Source organism: Euphorbia lathyris, chromosome 1, assembly GCF_963576675.1.
Source record: "Euphorbia lathyris chromosome 1, ddEupLath1.1, whole genome shotgun sequence".
Taxonomy (NCBI): Eukaryota; Viridiplantae; Streptophyta; class Magnoliopsida; order Malpighiales; family Euphorbiaceae; genus Euphorbia; species Euphorbia lathyris.
The window spans coordinates 88,267,588-88,279,926 of record NC_088910.1 but is presented as its reverse complement, the minus strand read 5'-3'; the positions used below and the strand labels follow the sequence as shown (position 1 = coordinate 88,279,926).

The 12,339-nt window shown below is 34.9% G+C and overlaps 1 protein-coding gene across 5 annotated transcripts; it reads left to right on the top strand.

Moving 5' to 3' along the window:
- The first annotated feature begins 790 nt into the window (after window positions 1-790).
- LOC136211090 (DNA replication complex GINS protein PSF3-like) lies at window positions 791-9,787 on the top strand. 5 transcript variants are annotated; one of them, XM_066002628.1, is made up of 8 exons: window positions 791-1,087; window positions 3,511-3,645; window positions 3,741-3,825; window positions 3,906-4,006; window positions 4,254-4,346; window positions 6,064-6,200; window positions 6,298-6,416; window positions 9,769-9,787. In XM_066002628.1, exons 2-7 carry the CDS (start codon window positions 3,566-3,568, stop codon window positions 6,405-6,407), a joined length of 606 nt encoding a protein of 201 aa, XP_065858700.1. In that variant the 5' UTR covers window positions 791-1,087; window positions 3,511-3,565; the 3' UTR covers window positions 6,408-6,416; window positions 9,769-9,787. The 5 variants fall into 5 exon arrangements, with proteins under 5 accessions (XP_065858700.1, XP_065858708.1, XP_065858697.1 ...); XM_066002636.1 differs by lacking the exon at window positions 9,769-9,787 and having other exon boundaries at window positions 3,540-3,645; window positions 3,757-3,825; window positions 6,298-7,773; XM_066002625.1 differs by lacking the exon at window positions 9,769-9,787 and having other exon boundaries at window positions 3,540-3,645; window positions 6,298-7,773.
- Window positions 9,788-12,339: the final 2,552 nt, after the last annotated feature.

The window sequence follows — 12,339 nt, the reverse complement described above, 5'->3', positions numbered from 1 at the left end:
CGGATCTTGTCTTTTAGCAAACGGATCATTGGTGCTGTCCTGAAAAACACACAGCTTGACTTTGATAGCCGTTGTCTTTGATCGTTGCTATTTCCAATACTGAGTTGCTTTTTCACTCAGCTTCCAAGGTCAGCTTCGTTCTGCAAGATATAATTCCGAAGAAGACTTCTCTTCTTTCATGCTGAGTTGCTTTCTACTCAGCTTCATTTGTAAGCTTCGATACTGAAGAAGACTTTCCTTCTTTTGTACTGAGTTATTCTTTACTCAGCCCGTGCTATGTTATCATGCTGACTAAGTTCTGTCTTATTTGATTCCTGTTCTTATAAATATTTTTATACTTAACATTGAACAAACCCATTAGTTTAATTAAACCAAAGCACTTAAATTTAATTGTCTTAAATCATGAATTAACTTAAATCATTTTGTCAAATCAAAATTATGTGGAAAGGTGTTTCAACAGTTACTGCCGTTAATTTTTCAACAGAGTTAATTTTTCATTCAATATGGGTTGAATTTTATCTAATTTTATAGGTTAGGTGCCAAATATGACCAAATAATAGGTCAGGGGCCAAATGCATAAATTTTGGATAGTTCAGGGACCAAAAAATGCTTTAAGCCTTTTTTATTTTATATATAATATATATTATTTATAATGTAATCCGGTTTAACCAGTCCGAATTAACGAGTTCAACCCATTGACTCTGAACCTTTTGTCCTATTGGTTTGATATTCGGTTCGGTTTTTAAAACCATGGTTACAGGTATAATTGGGAGGGAAACCATCAAACATTTGTAAATTTTTAGCTCCATATTCCCTCCATCTATGTTCGTCTCAACGCTCGTCTGTCTCTCGCCTCTAAGTTCAGTTCTGATCTAGATCTCTCTCAAATTTCACTTCTTTTCTCCTTCAAAGGACCTCGTTATCTCTCTTAATAGCCTCACCTCCCGCGTAAGCTCGACAAGGAGGAGATCGGTATCTCTCGACAGTCGGCTGCTTCTCTTGGTTCTGTTGTACTGACCTCCAGCTTTTGTGACTGTGAGTCTCGCCTTTCATCACTCTACGGCTACTGTCACTCTGCATCACCACAGTAAGTCCATGACTCTCTCCTGCATCTCCAGTATCCACAGTAATTCTAGCCTAAATCTCTTTTTTTTTTTTGCTGGTGAAATTTGCCATTTGAGATTGGATTCAGATGGGTATGCGTCTTTGAGATTATTTTTGACTGTTTGAGATGGGTCTTTACTTTGTTTAGATATTTTACCTTTATAATTTATGCTCCTATTAAACATTGATCTCTATAGGGATGATTGAATTGAGAAGGGTTACTGCGGTGAGCTTTAAAATGGGTTATTGATAACTATATAAATTATAATTTGATTGTTGGTGCTCTTTCTGATATATTGCATTGTTGCAGTAAAATTAAGTTGGGGGTTTTGTTTATTTGCTATAGTTATTTTCTTCTGGGCTTAGATTTATGCTATTCAATTGTTTGTTTATGATTGTACTTCTTTTGGGTTACATTGATGTATGACCTCTCTCTAGATATATGAGTATGCTGGTATGAATCAATTCAAGGATAAATGAAGGATAATAAAGAGAGTGAGAGTGGTTGGTAATGGGCAATTGTGATTCAAATTTCAGAACATATTTCATTTATCTTGATTAAGAATTAAGAGGGATATTGTTGGGTTGGATTTTTGCTTCGTGATCATCGAGGACCTGCCTTTATGCTTCTCGCGCACAGCTAGATGGTTTTTCTGAGCTGGTGTAGTGGCAGAAGCTATTGCTGTTTGGGAAACTCTTTCATGGATTAAAGCGTCTAATTGTAGCAATGTGACTATCCTTTCCGACTGTCTCTCGGTAGTCCAAGCCATTCTTCAGCCTTCTTATCATTTATCTTATATGTCTGATGTATTGGCTGACTGTGTTTCGTTACTCCGAGATTTAGATAATTGTTCAATCTCTTTTGTCAAGCACTCAGCGAACTCTTTGGCTCATTGTTTAGCCCAAGCTGTTAGTTCTAGATCTGTTCGTGGAGAGTGGGCCTGTCCGCCTCCATTTCTTACGATGGTCTTCTTGCTGACTTGTTTTAATAAAGTTTGTTTCTTTCAAAAAAAAAGTTAGCATGAGAAAACTGGGTTCATGTTAGGTTAGAGTGAAAATAGTTGGTGGGCAACAAAAAAGCCAATTAGATTACTATTAGGAACCAAGTTATGCTCCTAAGTCCTAACTAGGAATTGTCTCCATTACCACCAACCATGTCTTCATTTTATTATTTGTGAAACTAAATTGTCTCTTGACCTTTCCTTAAGCAGTTAAGCTTTATCTAGGGATATTCATTATGGATAGACGGATTGAATTCCTCAAACACTTGGACTGGCCAAGTTGTTTATTAGATTTCTAGTTAGTGTGATGGATACGGACTGCTGAAATTTGAAGATGTACTTTTGTATTTTGTTAATTTGATGGATGTAGATTGTTCAAATTTTATTATTTTTATGAATATTATTAAGCTTTATGTCGATTTTGAGTTTGTATGTTACTATTTTTCATGTCATGTAAGCAGTTTGGGTTGGGTCGAGTTGATGGATTAGTTTGTGTAACAGATAGGATCAAGTTAGTAGATTGGGTTGTGTTATGCTTGTTACGTTGTGTGGTGTTGTGCATTTATCAGTGTGTTCTTTTTTACACTAATAGTTTATTGTGTTGTGTTCCTATCAAACCATTTTACAATAATGTAGCAGTTGACACGATTTGCCACCCCTATCTTCAAAGTTAGCCTTTAAGCAAACCTCCTCCCAAGCCACCACCCTCCACCTATTTACGGTAGTTGACATCAATCTTCACTTCACCCTCCACTGGTTCGACTAATTTCCTTCATCATGACATCACCACCATCATTTACTTATGTTGATATTGTTGAGCCTTCTCCAATATCCAGGAATTCGAAGCTCTGGCAATGAGCTGTCTCCCTTCTCTTCAGCTGTTTCATGTGGTAGTGTCAGCCTCTTTCACCCTTTAACCGTCTAGGATTGAGAATTGCAATTTTTTTTTTTATTTCATTATGGTATTTAACAACCCTATTTTCTTAAATTTTCAGAAAATAGGTCATGTAATGTGCAATTGTGCATCTGAATGTACTTCCTGTTTCTTAGAAAGTGATTGTTAATGAGCGCTAACATCACACTTTTCTGTGTATGGTACTTAGTTTAATTCTATTTATCAATTGTTTCTCCGCAAGTGGGTTTTTATGTGCTTCTCAACGTTATCTTCTTGCATAATCACTTGAACTGAAAATTTCAACTTGTTATATGATCCTTTGGAAACCAAAGGACACACTGATAAAAATTGATTTGTCAGTTCAGTTCCCTTGTATAATTTTCTTAAAGTGATTCGAGGCTTGACATTTGCAATTTGTAAATACATCAATTAGTATTTTACATTAACATTTGCTATAAAAACTGTTTTCATGTTGTATATTTTATTAAAATTTATTTTCTGGATTTGCAGTCTGGACAAATTTATTCGTTTTCCTGTAGGTTCTCTTAGTAGGTTGAAGGTGTTCATGGTGTTGCATGAACGGGAAAGAGAGAATCAAGAATGGCAAATTACTATGACATTGATGACATCCTTGTGGAGGAAGAGGTTGAAAATAATATCTAATTTCTTCAACTAATTCCATTTCCTTGATGCTGTTCAATGTTTTTTTTTTATCTTTTTTAAAAAGATATTTCTTACAGCATAATCTGTTCACAGTTTGTCCCAGTGGTGTTCCATAAGGCAGTTAATGGAGTGAAAATTGATGAAAGTACTGAAAGAGGCAATGTAAGTTTTCAGGGAATTTAGATAGTGGGAGTGGAGTTAATATATTTCTCCTGATATCTTTTTTGTACTGTGACTCCTAGGTTGAACAAGGTTCAAAGGCGGGGCTACCTTTTTGGCTTGCTCATGAGTTACATTTGAGGCAAGCTGTATCGATGGGTGTTCCTGCCTGTTTCAATCAAAAGTAATTGTTCTGTTATATATATATGTGTGTGTGTGTAATTTGTATTTGAGTAAGAAACAAATGCTCTTTTTTCACATATTCTTTGTCAAACCGACATTAGTAGTTTAGACACCCTGTAGTAAAAATGCTGGTGTTAGAAGAGCTTAAGGACTTTCTTCTTGGCATTATTTATGCATATTCACAATCATTCAAGATTTGTTTTCTTGTTAGCCTTATGGTCTTATAATGCATCTTCTTTGAATGCCAGAACAAGGATGGAAATTCAAGCTGATGCACGCAGTGTGGATTTAAGATCCCGTTGCCCTTTCTTCTATGAATTTGGATGTAAGCTAGCACCACTGTAAGTTTCTTTTTAATCCTCTTTTACTTATGCCGGCATATTATAGTCATTTAATTGTGTATTTTGAGTTTCTTTAATTGTATATTTTGAGTTTCTTTCATTGCCATTATTTTTGCTGTTATGGTTGTTATTGGTATTATATTTTAATCTAGAAAATCATGCAAGATCTTGCCTTATAGCATGCTAATCAAGTAATGGTTATTACTATGTAAGGTTTTTCAATTTGAAAGAAGAATAATGAAGAATTTTTCATGATCACGAGTATGGAATTATGATTTGCTGAATAATTTTACCATTTGCTGCATTTAGGCTTAATGCATCAGATGCCACTTCAACTTGTCCAAAAAGGTTGATTGACCTCCTGAACTTACATGGTGTCTTATTAGCCCCCTAAACTTGCTTAAAGAGTCAGGATTAAGTCCTTAAATCTATAAAAACGTCATAAAAATGTACAACTCATAAAGTTAATTTGTTTTAAATACTTAAAATCACGAATTTGGTCTTTTATTTTTTAAGTTTTGATTTATTTTTACAGATTTAGACAAATTGCACTGTATATCACTTTAAACAAGTTCAGAGGCATTCACTGTAAGCAAGTCCAGGGGGCCAATAGGTCGCTTTAAACAAATTCAGATGGCCAATAGGTTATTTTAAGCAAGTTGAGGGGACTAACGAGACATCATGTAAGTTCAGAGGCCAATCAAACTTTATGGACAGGTTCAGGGGGCTTTTGATGTATTAAACCTTGCATTTATTTTCAAATTGAAGTCAATTGCCTTTGTCCTCCCTCTATCCATGGTAGTGTCATGTCAACTGCACTCAATATCCCTGAGAGGGTTTTGTCTCTTTATGTATAAGAATTCCTAATTACATGGTTCTAATTTTTCCTGAGTACAAGACCTTAATTACAAGACTGTAATGTAGTTATTTACATAAATAATACCTTCCTAAAATAGGAACCCTCTAGGTAAGTTTTTAAATCAGACTAGTTAATTATGGAAGTTAGCATCTCCTATACATGTCACAACATGAATCTTATAGATGATCATAGGTAGTAAAATTTAAGATAAAGTTATAGAATTATATTCAGTGAGTAAACATGATGACTTTCATGCCAATGAGATCTGGAAAAATCCATTAATGTATTTATGAATCCAAATATATTCAATGTCATAACATGAAACCACTAATTTACTATTGACAGAATCACTTACAAACTCATTTATTATGGTCCTTTTGCACGGCATAGGACTAAACAAATGTTTTATTACTTTGATTTCTCATGCTCTTTTTGGGTGGATTTTTCCAATTTCCATGCTATTGGATTGTATTTGAAGGTTAGGCACATTGGAGTTTAAAGAAGATCCTTTTAACTCTTCCACATAGCATACAAATAGAAAAATGCCTGTCGGGGGTTTCTCACAATAGGTGAAAGCTAAGGTGAAAGTTCATATATAAATCTGAATCAAGAACTTCACCTAGTGTTTTCTTTCTATTTTCATCTTGTTCTTGAACTTAGTGTGCAACTAATTTAAACTTTGCAAGGGTCAAAACCTTGAAGACTAATATACTGAATGGGTGTGTTTCTTTTCTATGTTAAATACTTCCCTTCGGGATTCACAAATGATTATGCTGAATTGGTCAATTTAGATATGTAATTCTAACAAGAAACCATTATGACTGAGCTTTTACTTGTGTGTTAATGGTTTATGTATAGGTGCGACAAATCTATTGGATTGTTACTCTCTTATGCATTTAGGACGAGATATAAGGATGTTCTACACAAGGCTCACACTACAGCATATGCATCAGCCTTCAAGTTCTTGTCAATTTTAACAAAGGAGGAAACCTATTGTGAGATTCATCTGCTTGCTTGTGTAACCATAAATCTCAAAGTTTTTGTAGTTTAATAGCACTAATATAATCTAATGGTTATTTATGTATGTACTAGTGTATGATGCAGCTCAATCCTCCATGGCAGCTGTTAAGAAATGGCGGATTGGCGGGCCGAGATTTCAGAGAGCTTCCATTCTTGGGAGAAAGAGAAAACCAGCTGACTAAAAGTTTGAGGTTCTTACAAAATCCTCTTGTAATCTTTTAGCACATTCATTTCATGCTATGCTATGCTATGTAAGTGTCTCATGTCATGGCAATCACAAAGCATTTGTCTTGATCATTGATTTCAGGTAGTGAATAGCAGAGCATATTTAGCTTAAGTAAATTGATAGTCAATTGGTATTATGATGTGAAGAAACTTGGAACCAAACATTTTCTATGCTTCCCTTGCCTTGGTCATAAGAGTACTAAATTACTAGGCTTTAATGTGTTTTACAAAGGACTTGTTAGTAAATTTTTTGTTTATATTCTTCTCCAACGGTAAACGTTGTTGTCGTGCACAGGTTTGAGTCTTAGGAGCGGCCTCTTGCCAAAAAAATTGGCAGGGGAAGGCTTGCCCCCAGTACACCCTTGTGGTGGGGTCCCACCACAAGACCCTCGTTTAACGGGGACGTGTAGTGCACCGAGCCGCCCTTTATTCTTCTCCAATGTAATTGTTTACATCTTTATATTTTCATATTTACTTTCTTTTACCATAAAATATTTAATTATCAATATCAATATCAATGTACATTCATATTTACCTTTTATGAGCTAGCTGCAAAGGTTTTTAGAATATGAGGAACTTTTGAGAGCAGAAAGCCACTAGAAGAAAAAGTCACTTGGTTCAAAATATTAAGAGGCAACAACCCGGAAATTGATGTAGTAAATAGTGGGGCTCAAGTTTGTCCATCTTTCTTGAAGCCAACTAAGGAAGGGGAAGCCAAGAAAAGCACTATCAACAACACTTTTGATGTGGGAAAACAAAGCATATCTTTTATTGGGTTGGAGATTTTGAAAGATTTAGGTGCAAAAGAGGTTATGATTCAATTGAGTTTCTCAATTGGTTCTCAAACAATTGAGTGGATAGTTCAAGTGTACTAGTGTCTTTGGCTCCGTACTTCATGGTGTCTAGGAAACTAGTTGATGAATTGGAGAAATTTCTCTTCCGCACCTATTAATGGAGTCTAATTAAGAGGCAAAGATCACAGGGCTAATTACAAATCTAGCCCAATTAAGAGGGGCCTTTTACATATCTAACTCACTTTGCTTCCATCTTACTAAATTAGACACTTTCAACCATTTTGGACAAAATTACCCTTAGTTCTATTCAATCATCGATCTTCTTCTTCTGGTTCTTCTTCTTCGGTTCATCTTCTTCAATTTCTGATACCAATCATTATCGATTTTTGAGATTATTGACGTATTATGTTCAATTTCCCGTAGAAATGGTATTTTTAGCTTATACGCTTGCTTTTCTCATTGGTCTTGGCTCTTTCTTCATTTGTAATGGTATCGTTTCAATTTCCTTTATTTTCCACAATTTTTCTCAATTTTCCTCCATTGCTGTCGCATTTGTGACGAAATTTGTCGCATTTTGTCACAAATGCGACAAGAGCTGTCGCATTTGCGACGAATGCGACAACTCTTGTCGCATTTGTGACGAAATGCGACAAATTTCGTCACAAATGCGACAAATTTCGTCACAAATGCGACAGCAATGGAGGAAAATTGAGAAAAATTATGGAAAATAGAGGAAATTGAAACGATACCATCACAGATGAAGAAAGAGGCAAGACCAACGAGAAAAGCAAGCGTATAAGCTAAAAACATACAATTTCTACGAGAAATTGAACATAATACGTCAATAATCTAAAAAATCGATAATGATTGATATCAGAAATTGAAGAAGATGAACCAAAGAAGAAGTTGAAACGAAGAAGAAGAAGAAGCGGAATAAGAAGAAGTAGATCGACGATTGAATAGAACTAAGGGTAATTTTGTCCAAAATGGTTGAAAGTGTCTAATTTAGTAAGATGGAAGCAAAGTGAGTTAGATATGTAAAAGGCCCCTCTTAATTGGGCTAGATTTGTAATTAGCCCAAGATCACACCAGACCTCAAGATTTTGGAGGAGTTAACTCACAAGTTGATCCTAATTCAGACAAATATACTCCATGACAAATTGACTTTGATTGACAAATATACTCCTATGAAAATTGGACTTTGATTGCCACGCCATCGTTTTTAATGCTGCTAGTCAGTTTGGACTGTTTTTGTTAACAGAATGAACTTCAATGTCCATGTTTATCAAGTTTTGAAACACGGGATTGTGTTTGAAAACGGTAAAAAACACATGGTTTATTTTTATACTTTCCTTTATTTTTAACTCATTCATTTTGTTTAATTAATCGTGTCACCCCATTTAAATTTTATATCATTTGTCGTTTCAATCCATATCCATTTATTAAATGAATCATGTCAGAGTTAATCCTTTTATGAGTTGCTAGAATAGATTGATATAAAGTGTTTATGATCCACCATCCGATTTTGAGACCCTACGTGTCACCTCCATCGAAGCAAGTGCTCCTTGTGAAGTTCCTAGTTTTCCTGGTTCCTAATGCTTTGTTTCCCATAATGGTGGTGGTTTTTCTTTCAATTGTCATTTCATTCCATCCCTTCGTTTTTTTATCTAACTTTTCTCGTCCTTCATATTTTTCCTCACCTTTTGGATTATTTGAATACGAACAAGGGGCCTGTCAGCAGGACCGTCCCTAGAATTTTGGAGGTCCTAAACAATTTTTTTGTAGTCTTTTTCACATCTAAATTTTTTGATATTAGTTTAGAAATAATAAATACCAAATAGTAAAACGATATTATTAACTACAATTTAAATCATATACTAGTTTTGATATACCAATCAAAATCAAATAATAATAATAATAGCATAAAGCTAAGATATTATTATTATTCTCGTTTTTATATGTGCAAAAATTTTATAATCTAGTTCAACTAATATTCTGTTCTCAATAGTCAATATGACCAAACCATTTAATCTCTCTTGTCACATAGTTGATCAAAAATATTTTTTATTAACTTTAGTTTGGAGAAAATATTAATAAATAATAAAGTTTCCCTCCAAAAAAAAAAAATAATAACAACTAATAAAGTTTAAGGATTTTTTTTGATGCATATAATATACTATTAGCACACCTAGTGAGTCTTGCCTTCATCCGCTGACTCGTTCTCCCTTTTCTCCTCTTTTTTCTGGAAAATATCAGCTTTGCCCTTTTTCTTCCTCTTTCTCTGACTACTCACAACAAAGTTCGAGTTGCTTTTATCTACTTGAGGAGGAAGACCTCTCCCCTGTTTTTGTTTTTCTAGTGTACTAGTTGTTTTTCTTTTTATTTGTATCAGTTTATGTTGGTTGGATCCGATATATTTTATCCAATCTCTGGATCCGTTTGTAGTGCATTTGTTGGTTAAGATCTTTGCTTTTGTAACCTTTTCTGTTGTAGCAAGTGTATAAAAGGTAGATTTTATCCGTAGATCACTGGATCTACGTGGTTGTAAAAGAAGGGACTTAGATTCGAAGTTTCAGAATGGTTCAAAGGATGAAGATTGGACTACAATTGCTTCGCTGCGAATCTAGGGTTACGATAAATATATGGTTCAACGGTTTTCTATTTTAGATGTACTTTTAATGATTTTTTTTTGCTTTTTGTAGTGTTTTTCTTTCCATTGTGGATCATGTATTAGACATAACCTATATATATGTGATCTTTTACTCCTTACTGTTTTCATGTTGTACTAGCAATCTTATTACTTTATACATTAAGCATTCCTGTCCAAAAAAAAAGTTTAAGGATTTTTAGAATAAAATTTCTTAATTTTTTTTAAATTAAATAAATATTTCAACACTTAAATTCTCCTAACGAGCTAGTCATTACGAGAGAAGCAAGATTCAAGAAGTAGACAAAAAATAAAATTATTGAATGGGAATTAATTACTTGAACTAAATTGATATGGATTCGTGATGACAGTGTTGATTTTTTTTTTATCTTAAATCAACGAAAGAGGTTCTTCACTAGCTAAAGTAGTAGGAGTTAATCCACAAGATATAAATATAAAATTTTGCTCTCAAAGAGAATTTGTGTTTGATTGAATAAAAAGATAAACATCCTTACAAATCTTAGGGTTTAAATACCTCTCCTAAAATAAATACAAAAGATAATAAAACCTCCATTAGGGTTACAACCCATAGCTAAGCAAATAGGGGTAAGGTGGGGCAAAAATGAATAAATGACAAATAGTAAATAAGTCTTAATGGTAGAATAGTAATTATAAAGTGACAAAACTGTAAATAGAAGGAAATGGGGATATGGCATATTTGTCCCTTTGGCGATGAAGGCAGTCCACATGGTGTATGAATTGTATGACACGTCGTGTGGCTAACAGATTCAGGTTGTTTTGAACTTTTTGGGGAAAGCGTTTTCATGGTCTTCCAAAATAGTCACACGACATGTGAGGAAAGCCACACGTCGTGTGAATTTGCCAAAAAGTTTCAAGAGCTTCAGCAAACCACTGACACGCCCCGTGGCCCAATCTCTCCCTTCCTTCCTTTAGTACCATACACACACAACGTGTGGCTTATGTTACACATCGTGTGAGCCCTTCCTCAACCTCGGTTTGGATTCCTTGAGGAGATGCTCTCATCATTGACCCCTTCTTCAAAAGAGTTGAACCCCGACTAGCCCTTAGTAAACTCAAGAGATCCATCCAGCTTCCATAGGCTTAGATCACGTATATTGAAGGACGGTGACATCTTGCCTAACCAATTGGTAAGAGCCATATGATATGCCTTTCCGTTGACCTTCTTGTTTACCTTATATAGACCATATTTTTTTGGCCGAAGCTTGCTACTCGGTGCACTAGCGAGCCTCTCATTGCTTAAGTATACCATCACCTCATCATCGACTTCGAACTGAAGGTCCCTTCAGTGTTCATCAACCATTGCTTTCAACTTTTTGTTCCACTCTTCAAGGGTTTCCTTCACCTCTAGGTGCATTTGTTGGTATTTATTATCAAGCTTGTGAGCGGTCACATTCCTTTCATCTCCTTTCGGGAGGTCTATAATGTCTAGATTATGGTTGAGGGTCTTCGTATATACCATTTTGAAAGGTGACTTCCCCATTATCGAATGGACGACTCCATTGTAAGCAAACTCCACTTGGGCCAATACCAAGTCCCACATCCTTGGGTTATCCTTACATTTGCTCCTCAAGAGGTTTCCCAAAGTATGGTTGACTGCCTTGGTTTGTCCGTCGGTTTGGGGGTGTGTGGTTATGCTAAACTTCAAGGTAGTATCAAATAAAGCCCACAAGGTACACCAAAAATGGTTTAGGAACTTTGTATCTCTATCTGAAACAATACCATTGGCACACCATGCAACCTTACCACTTCCTTAAAGAATAGTTTAGCAATAATCGAGGCATCATTGGTCTTCTGGCACAAGATGAAGTGTCCCATCTTGGAGAATCGGTCCACCACCATAAAGATAGAATCTATGCCCTACTGTATCCTTGGTAGACCCAACACAAAGTCCATTGACAAATCCTCCCATATGGAATTCGGCACCAATAGTGGCATGTGTAGCCCCGAAATAATAGAGTGCCTCTTGGAATTTTGACAAGTGTAACAAAATTCCACAAGGTAGGTCACATCCCTTCTCATTTTTGGCTAAAAGTATCGGGAACTTACCGCTTTGTAGGTCTTGTCTTGTCCAAAATGTCCTCTTAGGCTTCTCCCATGTAGATCTCGTCAGCCTTCTAGAAAACCAGATTTAGCTCTACTACTTCGATCTAAACTGTTATTTTTCATCTTTAATTTTTTTTTGTTCTTCGCCTTATTTTCCAATTTTTTGTTCTTTATCGTGTATCAAGTAATAAAATAAAGTAAGTATCATTCCTATGAGGATTACGATTATAATTATTAACCTTTATGTAAACTTACTATTATTTAAGCAATCAATTAATGAAAATATGGAGCAATTAATAAATAAAATTTAATAACAAGTGAAGTAAAATTTAATAACAAGTGAAATAAAAACCAAGCAAAGTA